Genomic DNA, 18,368 nt, shown 5'->3' on the forward strand with positions numbered 1-18,368 from the left:
ATTTCTCCCACCCTCCATTCGTGCCTCTTCAAATTCTGCAGCATTGCAGGTCACAGCTGACCTCCAGCTGAAGCGCTCAAGGGCCAGGGCTTCCCAGTTCTCAGTGTGTATGCCAGAGTTTTTAAGGATGGCTTTGAGCCCATCTTTAAATCTCTTTTCCTGTCCACCAACATTCCGTTTTCCATTCTTGAGTTCGGAGTAGAGCAACTGCTTTGGGAGACGGTGGTTGGGCATCCGGACAACGTGGCCAGTCCAGCGGAGTTGATGGCGGAGGACCATCGCTTCAATGCTGGTGGTCTTTGCTTCTTCCAGCACGCTGATGTTTGTTCGCCTGTCTTCCCAAGAGATTTGCAGGATTATCTGGAGGCAGCGCTGATGGAATCGTTCCAGGAATTGCATGTGACGCCTGTAGACAGTCCACGTTTCGCAGGCATATAGCAGGGTTGGGAGGACAATAGCTTTATAGACAAAATAGACAATAGCTTATAGACCCTAAGGTGCTTGTCTATAAGGTAACAGATATTTTATATCAATATCTATAGTAAAGGTAAAGGTTTCCTCCGGTGGCGCAGTGGGTTAAAGCACTGAGTTGCTGAACTTGTTGTTGTTGAACCCACTGTTAGCCCCAGATTCTGCCAACCTAGCAGTTTCAAAACATGCAAATGTGAGTAGATCAATAGGTACCGCTCCGGCGGGAAGGTAACGGCGCTCCATGCAGTCATGCCGGCCACATGACCTTGGAGGTGTCTAAAGACAACGCTGGCTCTTCGGCTTAGAAATGGAGATGAGCACCACTCCCCAGAGTCGGACACGACTGGACTTAATGTCAGGGGAAAACCTTTACCTTTACCTTTAAGGTTTCCCCTTGACGTTAAGTCTAATCATGTCCAACTCTGGGGGTGGTGCTCATGTCATTTCTACGCAAACGAGCCAACATCCATAGACACTTCGAAGGTCATGTGGGTAGCATGACTGCATGGAGTGCCAGAGTGGTACCTATTGATCTACTCACATTTGCACACTTTCGAACTGCTAAGCTGGCAGAAGCTGGGGCTAACAGCAGGAGTTCACCCTGCTGTCTGGATTCGAACCGAAAACCTTTTGGTTAGCAAGTTTAGCAGCTTAGGGCTTCAACCCGCTGCGCTTCTATGGGCTCCCCCCTCTCTCTCTCTCCCCACTACACACACATACACACACACATGATTTGGATAGCAGAAGGAATGCTTAACACCCCTGTTTTGTTGTCTATGCCCCTGTTCAGATTTCACGTCACTTTCTGTCCCTGTGATAATTAGATGTTGAAAAATCTGGCTTCTTGTGCATACAAAGATTTAGTTGAGACACTCCCCCCCCCCCCCGATAATAACTTCTAAGATATAGATTTCTCTCACTTCCTGTGGTCTCACCTCTGTTTTTAACTATGAATTGTTTGTAAGTTGGATACTTGTATGTAAAGGTAGAGGTTTCTCCTTGAGATTGTCCAGTTGTGTCCGACTCTGGGGGTTGGTGCTCATCTCCATTTCTAAGCCAAAGAGCCAGCGTTGTCCATAGACACCTCCAAGGTCATGTGGCCACCGGCATGACTGCATGGAGCACCGTTACCTTCCTGCAGAAGCGATACCTATTCATCTACTCACATTTGCATGTTTTCCAACTGCTAGCTTTGCAGAAGCTAGCAGCTAACAGCAGGAGCTCACCCCACTCCTTGGATTCGAACTGCTGACCTTTCAGTCAGCAACATCAGCAGCTCAGTGGTTTAACCCATTTACTCATGTGTAAATTATCCATATTGTGGTTGTGTTGTGATAATCCCCCTCCCCCCAAAAAAGGGAACAGAGTGAGTTTTAGGTGAGCCTTTGCAAAACTTGGTCAAATACTGTATATACGCCTCTATAAGTTGACTTCATGTATAAGTCAAGAGCATGTTTGTGGACAAAAATAATAGATATGGTTTGCACCCATGGTTGAGAGGAGGGTCATTCTGTGGAGAGGGGAAAGCACCAGTGCCAGCTCAGGGGACTCATTGTCCATGGTGCAGCAACCATTTCCTTGCCCAGGCATTCAACTGGTGGACATGGGGGTAGGAGATTGATTTTGTCATTTGGGAGTTGTAGTTGCTGGGATTTATAATTCACCTACAATCAAAGAGCATTCTGAACTCCACCAATGATGAGATTGAACCAAACTTGGCACACAGAAATCCCATGACCAACAAAAAAAACCCTGTCATTTTGCTACTATTATGAATCATAATGTAAAATACTGGAAGGGTTTGGTGGACATTGGCCTTGAGTTTTGGAGTTGTAGTTCTCCTACATACAGAGAGCACTGTGGACACAAATAATGATGGATCTGGACCAAACTTGGCACTAATACTCAATATGGCCAAATGTGAATGCTGGTGGAATTTGGGGGAAATAGACCTTGACATTTGGGAGTTGTAGTTGCTGGGATTTATAGTTCACCTACAATCAAAGAGCATTCTGAACTCCACCAATGATGAGATCGAACCAAACTTGACACACAGAACTCCCATGACCAACAAAAAAACTGTCATTTTGCTACTATTATGAATCATAAGGTAAAATACTGGAAGGGTTTGGTGGACATTGACCTTGAGTTTTGGAGTTGTAGTTCTCCTGCATCCAGAGAGCACTGTGGACACAAATAAAGATGGATCTGGACCAAAGTTGGCACTGATACTCAATATGGCCAAATGTGAATGCTGGTGGAATTTGGGGAAAATAGACCTTGACATTTGAGAGTTGTAGTTGCAGGGATTTATAGTTCACCTGCAATCAAAGAGAATTCTGAACTCCACCAATGATGAGATTGAACCAAACTTGGCACACAGAACTCCCATGACCAACAAAAAAACCTGTCATTTTGCTACTATTATGAATCATAATGTAAAATACTGGAAGGGTTTGGTGGACATTGACCTTGCGTTTTGGAGTTTTAGTTCTCCTACATCCAGAGAGCACTGTGGACACAAATAATGATGGATCTGGACCAAACTTGGCACTAATACTCAATATGACCAAATGTGAACACTGGTGGAGCTTGGGGAAAACAGACCTTGACATTTGGGAGCTATAGTTGCTGGGATTTATAGTTCACCTACAATCAAAGAGCATTCTGAACTCCACCAGTGATAGAATTAGGCCAAATTTTCCATGCAGAACCCCCATGACCAACAGAAAATACTGTGTTTTCTGATGGTCTTTGGTGACCCCTCGCAAACACCCCCCCCCCCAAGTGTCCCGACCCCTAGGTTAAGAAACGCTGATATAGGGTTACTACATCCTTTCCTTCTGTGTCCCCATTTCAGTTCTCTCTCCCTTCCAAGTCCAATCATTCCTCACTATGCTGACAAAGACTGCTGGGTATTGCAGTCCAACAACTTCAAGTGGGATGCCTGATATCCACCACTAGACAACTCGGGGTTTTTTTAGTTACCGAATTTTTCCATGCTTTGCAATTTCTCCTCTTTACAAAAAATAAGGAAAGTGATTTTCCAAAACCCCGAGGAATGAGCAAAACAACAAGCCACCTAAGCTCTAATCCCTTCCATTGCAACGTGTGGTGACGGGTGGATTACTTTTAAACACTCTAACAAGCTACAGGAATATATGGCTTTCAAGAAAATAACTTTCAAGCCCTGGCCATCCTGAAGAGGAAATAGTGGAAGCTGGATTTTGCAGACAGCTCAGAAATCTGCCATATGGATGCTATTAGCCTCCAGATCGAGCTGATACCAACATGTTATTATTCTTTATGGGTCGGGTTAATGTAAAAGTGCCTGCGTTCTCACTCTCTTTTGGATTCCTAAAAATAAATCCAATTATCCCACTGTGAAAGTATGTAGGCGGAGATCTCTTCTTTCGATCAGAAGCCACGCTGGGATGGTTTGAAGAGCTTCTAATCAGCAAGAGAAAAAAGGCGGAAGGCCTACCAGCCATTGGCTCCCACTCAAAGCTTAGAAAAGTTACTTCTTTGTGGTCTGGCACTGAATTTCCAAAGCAGGTTGGGTGTTGCACTCCAGAGCATGAAACAGGGCCCTCTTGTCATTACACCACACCTTGGTTTAGGAAAAATACAATCTATTGTCGAAGGCTTTCATGGCTGGAATCACTAGGTCCTTGTGGGTTTTTTCGGGCTATATGGCCATGTTCTAGAGGCATTTTCTCCTGATGTTTCGCCTGCATCTATGGCAAGCATCCTCGGAGGTAGTGAGGTCTGTTGGAATTAGGAAAATGGGTTTATATATCTGTGGAATGGCTGGGGTGGGGCAAAGAGCTCTTCTCTGCTGGAGCTAGGTGTGAATGTTTCAACTGACCACCTTCATTAGCATTTGAAGGCCTGGCTGAACCTGGGGGAATCTTTTGTTGAGAGGTGTTAAGATGTGCCTAGTTGTTTCCTCTCTGCTGTTTTGCTGTTCAATTTTAGAGTTTTTTTAATACAACCATTCCACAGATATATAAACCCATTTTCCTAATTCCAACAGACCTCACTACCTCTGAGGATGCTTGCCATAGATGCAGGCAAAACGTCAGGAGAAAATGCCTCTAGAACATGGCCATATAGCCCGAAAAAACCCACAAGAACCTACAAATACAATCCTTTTTATCCAATGATTAATACAGTGGTTCTCAATCTTCCTAATGCCGTGACCCCTTAATGCAGTTCCTCATGTGTTGGTGACCCCCAACCACTGTAATTTTTCTACTGTTATGAATCGTAATGTTAATATCTGATATGCAGGATGTATTCTCATTCACTGGACCAAATTTGACACAAATAGCCAATATGCCCAAATTTGAAAACTGGTGGGGTTGGGGGGGATTCATTTTGTCATTTGGGAGTTGTAGTTGCTGGGATTTATAGTTAATCTATAATCAAAGAGCATTCTGAACTCCACCAATAAAAGCATCAAGCCAAATTTGTCACACAGAACTCCCAAGACTAAGAGAAAGTACTGGAAGATTTTGTTGGGCATTGACCTTGAGTTTGGGAGTTGTAGGGTAAAGGTTGTCCCCTGACATTAAGTCCAGTCATGTCTGACTCTGGGGTGTGGTGCTCATCTCCATTTCTAAGCCGAAAAGCCGGCATTGTCCATAGACACCTCCAAGGTCATGTGGCTGGCATGACTGCATGGAGCGCCCTTACCTTCCTGTCGGAGTGGTACCTATTGATCTACTCACATTTGCATGTTTTCGAACTGCTAGGTTGACAGAAGCTAGGGCTGACAGCGGAAGCTCACGCCGCTCCCCGGAATTGAACCTGCTACCTTTCGATCAACAAGCTCAGCAGCTCAGTGCTTTAACCCACTGCGCCACCGGGGGTTCCTATGGGAGTTGTAGTTCACCTATATCCAGAGAGCACTGTGGACTCAAACAGTGATGGATCTGGATCAAACTTGGCATGAATACTCAATGTGCCCAAATGTGAACACTGGTGGAGCTTGGGGAAAATAGACCTTGACATTTGGGAGTTGTAATTGCTAGGATTTATAGTTCACCTATAATCAAATAGCACTCTGAACCCAGCCCAAAAAGGATCTGCACCAAACTTAGCACACTACCGACATGGCCAACATTAACTATTGATGGGGTTGGGGGGGTGTGTTTTTGAATTCTAGGAGTTGTCATTCACCAACACCAACAAGGATGAGGACAGGCAGAGAGATCTTCAGCCTTCTCTGCCAAAAGGGTTCCTAAGACCTTCAGAAATATGTGTTTTCTGATGGTCTTTGGCGACCCCTCTAAAAACCCCTCATGACCCCCCCCCCCCAGGGGTCCCAACCCCCAGGTTGAGGAACACTGGATTAATTTAAAATAGATAGAAGTCGAAAGGTTAAAAAAAGCCAAAATGAAACAGCAAACAGCAATGTCCAGAAAGCTTGCGGAAAATCCAAAGCAGTAATGTCCAGAAAACTCCCCTGCTAATCTCACTTGAAGCCAGAAATTCCCTTAGAGACCAGACCACTGGAAACTGGAAAACCCAGGAGGTTTGTACTTGATGCTAAACGATGCTTGGTCTGAGGAAATCCCCCTCCACAGCCACTCTTAAATCCCAAAAATTAATTCCGGTTAACTCTAATCTTTGGTTTCAGTTGTCGGATTCTCTCAGACCTATGTAAACATTGAGCCTCTCTGTGGTTCTGGCTTATCTCCAAACTGCGGCTGTTATCATTGACCGACCAGGTGTCATGTTATCTTGCAAGCTCGGGCCAGGAGGAAAAGTGAGTTAATCTTCTTCTCTTGGTCTGACAGAAACTTTCTCATGAGAACTTAGCTTTTCCCTTGAAGCCTCTAAACCAAAGCTGTGGGATTTTTACTGCCCAAAGTGTCTCCATCTTGAGCCTCAAGCTCATTGATCACTTCAGCCTCACTATCCAAACTAGGCCCATCAACATTAGCATCAACATTGACATCAGCATTAGGCAATACAATCAGAGATTGAGGCTCAGGTTCACACACGGGTTGAGTCCCAACATTGGGGAATACTGGGAGTGTGAGTTCAACCCTGCTTCCTTTTTTCATTCTCTTTAAGAGGCAATTTCTGTTTTCTCCATCATTTGACCCTGAAACCAGAGAAACTATGAGATTCCTGAGCATTATTTCATGCTTAGGTTTGCATTAACCATTGGGGGGAAATGCCTATGGTTGCATTGTTTGCTTGAGTCTTTTCATCTGCTTCCTTTATTTCCTCTTCTCCTTTGATGGAGACCAGAGCAAATGAATATGATTTTTCTTCATCCCACTTTACAACAGCCCTGCAAAGTAGGTTAATCCACATGGGAAGAGCCAACTCAGGGTCAGTTGAACAGGATTTATAGATATGCATGGCTTTGAAAGTCTTCGACACAAGAGTGTACTAATATTAGATAGGGATTAATGGGTCTGAATCATAGAATCAGAGTTGGACGAGACCCCCAAAGGCCATCTAGTCCAACCCCATTCCGCCATGTAGGAATACATACATGAATATTGTTATAACAAGATCAGGTGCCCTATCCAGAAGATATTATTATTATTATTATTATTATTATTATTATTATTATTATTATTTGAAACAAAACAAGATGTGTCCCCACAGCAGACACTCAGCTGGCTGTTGAATTGGATCACACGTCGGACACTTCCCAAGTGTCTAGGACTGTGTGATGTATCGGCGAATAATGCATGTAGAACCCAGTAAGGTGGCCTTTTGCAGCTGGCAGATGGTAATTTTGTCAGCGCCGATTGTGTTTAAGTGCAGGCCAAGGTCTTTAGGCACTGCACCCAGTGTGCCGATCACCACTGGGGCCACCTTTACTGGTTTGTGCCAGAGTCTTTGCAGTTCGATTTTTAAATCCTCACATCGTCTCAGCTTTTCCAGTTGTTTCTCTGCAATCCTGCTGTCACCTGGGATTGCGACATCGACGAACCATACTTTGTTTTTTAACACGATTGTGAGGTCAGGCATATTGTGCTCCAAATACAGCAGTTGTCACAGGCAGATCGTATTTGTGGCACAAGTTCCACAAATACAATTATTATTATTATTATTATTATTATTATTATTATTATTATTTTATGATAGCAACAAAATATCTTGGGCCAGCCATTACTACCTCCGGAAGTATCTCATTGAAGATCAGGGAGGCCAACAGAATAGCATAATAAGATTAATGGCTTCAAATTTAAATAAAGGGAGTTTTGAATGCCTAGAGCACTGGTTCTCAACATTCCTATTGCCGTGACCGCTTAATACAGTTCTTCATGTTGTGGTGACCCCCAACCATAAAAATTTCTTGTTGCTACATCATAACTGTCATTTTGCTACTATTATTAATCATAATGTAAATATCTGATATTGAGGATGTATTTCCATTCACTGGACCAAATTTGGCACAAATACCTGATACGCCCAAATTTGAATACTGGTGGGGTTGGGGGGAGACATTGATTTTGTCATCTGGGAATTGTAGTTGCTGGGTTTTATATTTAATTTACAATCAAAGAGCATTCTGAACCCCACCAATGATGGAATTGAACCAAACTTGGCACACAGAACTCCCATGACCAACAAAAAAAACTGTCATTTTGCTACTATTATGAATCGTAATGTAAAATACTCAAAGGGTATTTGGTGGACACTGAGCTTGAGTTTTGGACTTGTAGTTCTCCTACAGCCAGAGAGCACTGTGGACACAAATAATGATGGATCTGGACCAAACTTGGTACTAATACTCAGTATGGCGAAATGTGAATGCTGATGGAATTTGGGGAAAGTAGATCTTGACATTTGGAAGTTGTAGTTGCTGGGATTTATAGTTCACCTACAATCAAAGAGCATTCTGAGCTTCACCAATGATGGAATTGAACCAAACTTGGCACACAGCACTCCCATGACCAACAGAAAATACTGCATTGACCTTGAGTTTTGGAGTTGTAGTTCTCCTATATCCAGAGAGCACTGTGGACTCAAACAATGATGGATCTGGACCAAACTTGGAACGAATACTCAATATGCCCAAATATGAACACTGGTGGAGTTTGGGGGGAAATAGACCTTGACATTTGGGAGTTGTAGTTGTTGGGATTTATAGTTCACTTACAATCAAAGAGCATTCTGAGCTTCACCAATGATGGAATTGAACCAAACTTGGCACACAGCACTCCCATGACCAACAGAAAATACTGCATTGACCTTGAGTTTTGGAGTTGTAGTTCTCCTATATCCAGAGAGCACTGTGGACTCAAACAATGATGGATCTGGACCAAACTTGGAACGAATACTCAATATGCCCAAATATGAACACTGGTGGAGTTTGGGGGGAAATAGACCTTGACATTTGGGAGTTGTAGTTGTTGGGATTTATAGTTCACTTACAATCAAAGAGCATTCTGAGCTTCACCAATGATGGAATTGAACCAAACTTGGCACACAGCACTCCCATGACCAACAGAAAATACTGCATTGACCTTGAGTTTTGGAGTTGTAGTTCTCCTATATCCAGAGAGCACTGTGGACTCAAACAATGATGGATCTGGACCAAACTTGGAACGAATACTCAATATGCCCAAATATGAACACTGGTGGAGTTTGGGGGGAAATAGACCTTGACATTTGGGAGTTGTAGTTGTTGGGATTTATAGTTCACTTACAATCAAAGAGCATTCCGAACTCCACCAACGATAGAATTGGGCCAACTTCCCACACCAAACCCCCATGACCAACAGAAAATACTGTGTTTTCTGATGGTATTTGGTGACCCCTCTTACACCTCATCATGGACCCCCTAAATGCTGATATATCCAACCTCATTCTGCCATGCAGGAATACATACAGGAATATTGTTGTAACAAGATCAGGTGTCCTATTCGGAGGGTATTATTATTGTTGTTGTTGTTGTTGTTGTTATTATTATTATTATTATTATTATTATTATTTTATGATGGCAGACAAATGTCTTGGGACATACCTAACTACCTCCGGAGGTATTTCATTCAAGATCTATGAGGCCAATAGAGTAGCAGAATAAGATTAATGGCTTCAGATTTAAATAAAAGGACCTTTAATGGTTGGAGCATTTTCAGGATCCTAAAAGCAGGGAGAGAAACTCTGGAAGGGAGACATAACCTTTTCCTTTCTCATTGGCAGTTTGCTGAATTTCTAAGGAGCTACTATTTCCTTTGGCAGGAAACCTTTCCTTGGCACCAATGGGAGATTCAAAACCCTTCCCTCCATTGCCTCTTCAGCAAAAACAATTTTCAGTAGAGAAATATTCCAAATAATAGGATAGAGTGGGTTAGTGTTCTCTCCTTCCTTGCTGAAGATCCAAATAACCTCAGGCACAATATATTCACCTCTAGATCAAGGGGAAAGAGGAACAGAGAAAGAGGGAGGGAAGAAGATTGCACCGGTCAAGGCACAAGAGCTTAGAAAAGTTCGTTTCTTGAGATTTGGTTTGATCCGTTGCAATGAAGTAACACAGGTTGACTGTTGTGTCCCTGCAAGTCATTTCCAACTTATGGTGACCTTAAGGTGAACCTATCACAGGGTTTTCTTGGCAAGATATGTTCAGAGGGGCTTTGCTATCACCTGCCTCCGAAGCTGAAAGACTGTGATTTGGGTTTGCATGGTCCAGTGGACATTCAAAACAGAGTTGTTATCCAATGCTCAAATTGCATGGAAAGTTGTTATCTAATACTCAATATGCATACAAAGTTGTTACTCAATGCACAAAATGCATGGAAAGTTGTTATCCAATTCTCAATATCAATAAAAGGTTGTTATCCAATGCTCAATATGCATCCAAAGTTGTTATCCAATGCTCAAATTGAATCCAAAATTGTTATCCAATGCTCTGATTGCATGCAGTTGTCATCCACTGCTCAATATGCATACAAAGTTGTTATCCAATGTTTCAATTGCATGCAAAGTCATTATTCAGTGCTCAAATTGTATGCAGAGTTGTCATCCAATGCTCAATATGCATACAAAGTTCTTATCCAATGCTCTAATTGCATGCAAAGTTGTTATCCAATGGTCAATATGCATCCGAAGTTGTTATCCAGTGCTCCAATTGCATGCAAATTTTTAACCAATGCTCTAATTGCACACAAAGTTGTTATCCAGTGCTCCAATTGCACTGGATAAGTTGTCATCCAATGCTCAAATTGCACCCAAAGTTGCTATCCAGTGCTCAAATTGCACCCAAAGTTGTCATCCAATGGTCAATATGCATCCATAGTTGTTATCCAGTGCTCCAATTGCATGCAAAGTTTTTATCCAATGGTCTAATTTATGCAAAATGGTTATCCAGTGCTCAAATTGCACCCAAAGTTGTTATCCAATGCTCTAATTGCATGTAAAGTTGTTATCCAGTGCTCCAATTCCATGCAAAGTTTTTATCCAATGCTCTAACTGCATCCAAAGTTGTTCTCCAATGCTCAAATTACACCCAAAGTTGTCATCCAATGCTCAATATGCATCCAAAGTTGTTATCCAATGCTCAAATTGCACCCAAAGTTGTTATCCAATGCTCAAATTGCACCCAAAGTTGTCATCCAATGCTCAAATTGCACCCAAAGTTGTCATCCAATGCTCAAATTGCACCCAAAGTTGTTATCCTATACTCAACTTGCATGCTGGGTCTCCTGCACTCATAGTCCCAGAGCCAACATGGCCAGTAGGTATGCCAGCTGAGGAATTACTATGTAGAGTCTGCAATCCATTAAAATATAACATTTCCATTCTCTAAAGGAGGCTCCTGGCCTTCTGTTTCATCCTAACATGGAGACCCCAAGACTTGCAATTCCCTTAGCTTCCTGCTAGTCAGCCTCATATCTATTCAGTTTCTTATTGCTGTTGTCTGATGTCCCTCCAGGAAAATGCCGGCAACCTGATGCCACCTGCTTTGCCACAGTATTTGTTGACAGAGTTCTCCAACCCAGCTTTTGAAGAAGACGGCGAAGCACCGGCCCAGAGCCAAGCGGAGGGGGAAAACAGCGTGAAAGTCACCGCCAACGGCTTTGGTATATGGTTTGGCATATATGTCTCCAGGTGATGGAAGGGGGTCAAACATCCTAAGACTTGAAGACAGCTCAGGGTGCAGAACTCAGTCTCCAAAATGTATCCATTCAACGGAGAAGAGTGGGGTCTCAAAGGGGAAAGTGTTTTGAGGAAGTATTTCATGAAGGAATCATTCTTAAACTTCTATAGTTCCAGATTTTGAGCTTTCAAGGCAGTTTTTGACCTTCTCCACCCTCATCCAGGCTCTTCCCAAGGACAGTGAGCTTTGCTAGACCTTGAGAAAAGGGACAGAGCGTTAAATCAAGCCTCTCAACACCTTGTCTTTTGTCCCATGGGAAAACGTCTTGATAAAAGTCTGACCCAACTCTGGCATAAGGCTGTTCCCTAGGAAGGCATTAAGCACAAAGATAGGCAAGCCTGGCACCGCAGCATTGTGACTTGGCTTCTTTCCTTGCAGCCCAACAAGTTCGGGATGTGGCAAACAGGAAATTCAAACCCGACTGCAAGTTCTCCTGGGTCTGCGTTGCCATCCTCACTCTGGTGCTACTACTTCTCTTGGCATTGTTGGTCGGCATCATCATCACCTCCCGTAAGTTTGCAGCACCTTCTTGGAGACATTGCATTCATAAGAGTCCTCCCTTGGAAACAGGCCTGCTTTGGTCCAAGGGTCCAGGTCAAGTGAGTGGATGCTGTTCTTAGATGAATTACACTATGTAACAAAAATTTGGAAACATTTATGTGCCTGGTTTGAAAGTGTTATTCTTGGGTTGTTGTAGGTTTTTTTGGGCTATATGGCCATGTTCTAGAGGCATTCTCTCCTGATGTTTCGCCTGCATCTATGGCAAGCATCCTCAGAAGTAGTGCCTCACAACCTCTGAGGATGCTTGCCATAGATGGAGGTGAAACGTCAGGAGAGAATGCTTCTAGAACATGGCCATATAGCCACAAAAAACCTACAACCCAGTGATTCCAGCCATGAAAGCCTTTGACAATACAGTGTTATTCCTTGTTTAATTGTGCACTAGTAACTTTGAAAGTAGTTATTAAACTCCAGAAACTTTGTTGTTTTTGTGGCTGCCACAAACTAGATTGAATAGGTTGAGACTCAATCAGATAATGAAAAACTAGAGCAAAATGTGCTGCAGGATGCCCCTCTTGCACACACAAAAAGTTTTGGCATTTGAATAAACTTTTCCCACGTTGTTATACTAGAACCAATTAGGAAATGACATTTATAAGGCAGGAACAGGAATTGTGTACATAGTGTCACTGAAGGTCTTGCTAGCTGAAGGAAGAACTCTTCCATATATTGCCCCAGTTGGGAGCTCAGAAATGTTCTCCCTATTTTTGGACTACAACTTCCAGAATCCCCCAGATAACATGCCACCCAAAAGGACCATCTCTGATCTCTCCACAAGGATCCAGCTCTTGCTACCTCATCACACTAGAGAATGAGTCCACTTTAAATCCAGTTTCTGCCTCCTGCAGAATTCTGGGATTTGTAGTTTAGGGAGGAGGCAGAAACTGGATGTGAAGTGGATTCATTCTCTACTGTGACTGTAGTGTGAAGAATGATGGACATTTGGAGAGTGAAGGAATATGTCATTTGGGGAGGCACAATGCTTATCAGGTGGCCTTATTTTGCCCTCTTATTGTGTTGTGGCACAATGGGTTAAACCCTTGTGTTGGCAGGACTGTTGACCGAAAGGTCGGCAGTTTGAATCCAGGGAGTGGGATGAGCTCTCATCTGTCAGCTGCAGCTTCTCATACGGGAACATGAGAGAAGCCTTCCACAGGATGGTAAAACATCCAGGTGTGCCCTGGGCAACGTCACTGCAGATGGCCAATTCTCTCACGCCAGAAGCAACTCGCAGTTTCTCAAGTTGCTCCTGACACGAAAAAATATTACTACTACTACTACTACTACTACTACTACTACAGCGATCCCTCATAGACCAAGGATGATGGTCTTCCAAGTCTACTGTATTGGCGATGGGTTCATAGGTGGCTGTGAGGACATCGGTTTCCAGGTGGAAGGTGGTGGTCTTGGTCAGTGTTGGGTTGGCACATCTTCCTCTTGGCACATTGGTCCCTTTCGCCCTCCATTCATACCTCTTCAAATTCTGCAGCACTGCTGGTCACAGCTGACCTCCAGTTAAAGCGCTCAAGGGCCAAGGCTTCCCAGTTCTCAGTGTCTATGCTACAGTTTTTAAAGTTGGCTTTAAGCCCATTATTATTGTTGTTATTATTGACACATAAACACAGTATGAAATTATTTCATAACTGTGCGGTTTTCTGACATTGTATATTTCTGCTGCTTCAGTGATTGTTGTTGTTGTTGTTGTTTTGTCACTGTGGGGAAATAATTCTGGGTCTTTCATTAGGATGTTTTCTCTTCTTAATCTTTTTAAAGGGGAAATTGAGTGTTGGAATGGGTGGGGGAACAGAAGCCATTGAGAGCCAAACCTCAGTCTCCTTTCTAACCTCAGACGTCTCCTTCCCCAATTTCTCATTTTTGTGGCTACAGAGTTGAAATCCTCTCAATCCATCAAGCCTTCGCCGGGGGCCTCTTATGCCCACACTGTCCCCAGCACTACCTCAGCTCCCATCTCCAGGACCACATCGATCCCGGCGTCCACAACCACCGCCACAACCTCACCACCCCGGGAAGAATTGTATGGAACCACAATACCGGCACCCCGTGAGTAACCTGCAATCCCACATGCTGAAACCAGCATGAGTCATGTGCTGTATTTCTTCCACTTTAGGATGCTGAGTCTCCGCAATTGTGGGAAAATGCAAACTTTAGAAACCACAATTTTTAAAACACATTTCTCACAATCTTGAGGTCCTCTTATGCAGCTCTGTGACCAACCTCTGCTGAAAGCTGATCATGGAATAGTGCTTGATGACCAACAATACTTAGAGAAGTATCACCATACATCCTCCCAAGTGGCATGGAGGTCAGGCTGGTTGAAGGATTCTGGAGGTTGGGGCCCAACATGTCATGTTTTTATGTCTTTCTCCTGGGTCTAACAAGGCATAATCTAACCCAACCTTCCCAAAACTGGCAGTTTTCAGGTAATTTAGACTTCAACTCCCATCGACCCCAGAAAGCCTGGTCTGTTAGACACTACAAACCATTTGGATGCCATCATGGATAGAGGAAGAGACTCTCACTACAACTCTGCTCCTATTTCCTTCATTGGGCAGGATGAACCCCATTGGTGCCATACTTATGAGTTATAGTAGGGAAGGAAGGACAAAAGGGAAGGAAGGAAGGGTGAAAGGGTGAAAGGGAAGGAAGGAAAGAAGGATGAAAGGGAGGTAGAGAAGGAAGAAAAGAAGGAAGGAAGGAGGAAGGGAGGGAGGACAAAAGGGTGGAAGAGAAGGATTGAAGGAGAAAGAGAGAGCAAGAGAAGAAAGGAGGAAAGGGAAGGAAGAGAAGATGAAAGGGAAGGAAAGAAGAATTAAAGGGTGTAAGGGAAGGAAGGAAAGAATGATGAAAGGGAGGTAGAGATGGATGGATGGATGGAAGGCAGGCAGAAAAGAAGGAAGGAAGGAAGGAAGGAAGGAAGGAAGGAAGGAAGGAAGGAAGGAAGGAAGGGAAGGGAAAGAGAAGAAAGGAAAGACAAAGGGGAAGGAAGGAAGGAAGGAAGGAAGGAGAAAGAGGGAGAGAGGGAAGGAAGGTTGGAAGAAAGAGGGAGAGCGGGAGAAAAGAGAGAAGGAAGGACAAAACAGTGGAAGGAAAGGAAGGAAGGGAAGAGAAGGGAAGGGAAGAGACAAGGAAGGAAGGATGAAAAGGTGGAAGGGAATGGAGAGAGCAAGAAAGAGGGAGGGAAGGAAAGAACAGAGGGAGGAAAGAGAGAAGGAAGGAAAGGAAGGAAGGAAGGAAGGAAGGAAGGAAGGAAGGAAGGAAGGAAGGAAGGAAGGAAGAGGGAATGAAGGAAGGATGAAAGAGTGGAAGGGAAGGAAGGGCGGGAGGGAGGGAAGGAAGGAAGGAAGGAAAGAGAGGAAGAAAAGACGAAATGGTGGAAGGGAAAGAGAAAGAGGGAGGGAAGGAAGGAAAGAGAGAAGGATAGGATGATGAGAGAGTGGAGGGCCTGAGGAAAGAGCCCAAGGAGCCGCATCTGGGCCCCGGGTTTGGGTTTGCCCATAACTGAAATACCCTGTTGAATTAATGCAGTTTGACCACACTTTAACTGCAATAACTAAATATTATTGAACAATGGGAGTTGTAGTTTGGCGAGGCACAACTCTTTGGCGGAAAAGGCAAAAGACCTTGTAGAACTGCAGCTCAAACAATTGCACAACATTGAGCCATGGCAGTCAATGTGCATTACTCTAATCTATACCTACACCCAACTAGAAATCTCAGAATTCTATTGGCAGCTAATTTGGCACTCAATAGTTGTAACTATGGCATAGAAATACACACCGCTGTCTCCTGTTACATTACTACCTCCGCTCATTTTGGGGTTCCCTCTCTTTTTGTCTCTGCTTGCAGTTTGTGGGGGGAACCTTCACGGCCCCAAAGGCTCCTTCAGCTCCCCCAATTACCCTTCTCCGTATCCCCCCAACGTCCTTTGCAAATGGCACATCCAGGTGACCGAAGGCATGGTGATCCAGCTCAAGGTGGACGTCCTGGACGTGGAAAGCTCTGCTTCATGTCTCTACGACCGGCTGGAGGTCTATAAGGAACATGATGGCACCTCATTATGGGATGGCAATAGCTGGTAAGGAAAAGCCATCCTGGGAACAATGGACACAAAGCCTGGGCATGCTGCTTTATCTCCAAGATGTTTGGAGCACAGGTGGATGGGGGATTCTGGTAGTCTTATATTTGTTCACACTGCACCGGTATAGCACTACGATTCCACTTTAACTTCTAGATCTGAATCTTACGGAATCTCTGGGGTTTGTAGTTTGAAGATGCCACGGAGCTCTGAGGATGAGAGTTCAAGTGCCTCTTCTTAAACTACAAATCCTAGGAATATCTAGGCACTTAAAGTGGCATCATAGTGCAAAGCGAACAACAGAAGAAGTCAAGCTACGTTTTCATGCATTGCCATTTTGGGAATTATAGTTCAAAAAGTATTATATTTTCCCAATTCTGAGTTTTCAGGTTGCCTCCCTAACTGTGAGATAGAAGGAAACAGGCATTCCTAAGTGGGATGTATGGGATTTTAAATACTTTCTATCCTCAAAAGTAGAAAGCTTGCTTTTTTGGCTTGTGAATTCCTCAAAGTTGCTGTTAGTGCCTGTGATTGTGTTCCCTCTTGTGGCAGCAACAGGGATGGACCCACAAGTAGAAGAAGAAAGGAGATTTCTCTCTCCAAACTGAGTACCAAAAACACCGTATTATTAATGCAATGCAAAACCCATAGAAAGGATTTCTTTTTCTTTTAAACACAACTTGTATCTTCACTTTTGCTCATTCATCTTTAATGCTGTCGATTGAAAGTGTAATCACGTTTACCCCTGGCTATGCTCTTCAATTCTGGGTGCTTCATTTTGAAAAAGGATTCAAACTCTGGTTTCTAGAGTCATACCTGGATACCTATTTAGGAATTTTTCAGAATGACGCTTTGTTTATTTCCAGTGAATGTCAATCATGTATATAGGTTTTGCTACTATCCATGGTTCAAGGTAAGTTCAGAAAATCTATATCTATACATCCATTTTTCCATCAATAATGTATATTATTAGTTGTTCTGTTTCTGCAGTATATTGGCATCTCTTATGCCAATAGATTAGTTGGAGATCCATTTGCAATTCAGTTCAAAATAGGTTTAGCATCAGCTCCCTTAAAGTTTGGATCAAATTCTGGAACAGTTTCACCTCCAACTGATAGAAGTCACCATGAAGTTGGAGTCCCTGATGGCACAATGGGTTAAATCTTCATGCTGACAGGACTGCTGACTGAATGGTCAGCAGTTCAAACCCAAGGAGTGGGATGAGCTCCCACCTGACAGCTCCAGCTTCCCATGCAGGGACATGAGAGAAGCCTCCCACAGGATGGTAAAACATCCAGGCATCCCCTGGGCAATGTCCTTGCAGACAGCTAATTCTCTCATACCAGAAGTGACTTACAGTTTCTCCATGGACTTGGGGACAGTCCCTTGTCTGCCTCCCACAAAGATGGTAAAACACCAAATCATCCGGGCGTCCTTTGGGCAAGGTCCTTGCAGATGGCCAATTCTCTCACACAAGAAGAAACTAATAATAATAATAATAATAATAATAATAATAATAATAATATAACAATAATAAATAAACACAAACAATTAAAAACATCAGATAAAATATAAAAACAACCACAATCATAAACAACATCAAAACAATTTAGCTAAGAAAAGAAACATAGCAAAAAGGAACTTGCAGTTTCCCCATGGACTTGGGGACAGTCTCTTGTTCGACTCTCTCAATGCATCTACACTGCAGAAAGAAGGCAGTTTGACACCACTTTAACTGCCGTAGCTCGATGTGATGGACTTCTGGGAGTTGTAGTTGTTGATTGGATGGCTTTTTCAGGTACTGTGGCACCGTGGCACCAGCAACCATCAACACCAACTCCAGCCGGCTGCAGGTCGTCTTTGTCTCGGACGAAAGCATCGCTCCTTCGGGATTCACCGCTCACTATCAGGCCATTTTGCCCAGTGAAAGTAAGTCTACCCCATTTAAAGAAGGTAAAAGAGGACAACAAATGCCTGAAGATGCGTTCTCTTTAGGTACTTCTAGGTCCTTCAAAGCAACTCAAAGCAACTCAGCAAAACCTGGAAGGGAACATACCAACCAAACCTACCAATGTAGAAGGTCAACTGTTATTTGCTGGACTTGGA

At 43.5% G+C, this 18,368-nt stretch overlaps 1 protein-coding gene across 1 annotated transcript in view; it reads left to right on the forward strand.

Annotated features, from left to right (window-relative positions):
* Positions 1-18,368, forward strand: part of MFRP (membrane frizzled-related protein) — a 33,234-nt gene that overhangs the window by 1,065 nt on the left and 13,801 nt on the right. The window contains exons 2-6 of the mRNA XM_060787567.2: positions 11,381-11,528; positions 11,984-12,115; positions 14,054-14,227; positions 16,034-16,262; positions 18,061-18,191. Coding sequence (XP_060643550.2) covers positions 11,381-11,528; positions 11,984-12,115; positions 14,054-14,227; positions 16,034-16,262; positions 18,061-18,191 — 814 coding nt within the window. The remainder of the gene's footprint in view (positions 1-11,380; positions 11,529-11,983; positions 12,116-14,053; positions 14,228-16,033; positions 16,263-18,060; positions 18,192-18,368) is intronic.

The sequence above is a fragment of the Anolis sagrei genome, chromosome 7 (assembly GCF_037176765.1).
Source record: "Anolis sagrei isolate rAnoSag1 chromosome 7, rAnoSag1.mat, whole genome shotgun sequence".
Taxonomy (NCBI): domain Eukaryota; kingdom Metazoa; phylum Chordata; class Lepidosauria; order Squamata; family Dactyloidae; genus Anolis; species Anolis sagrei.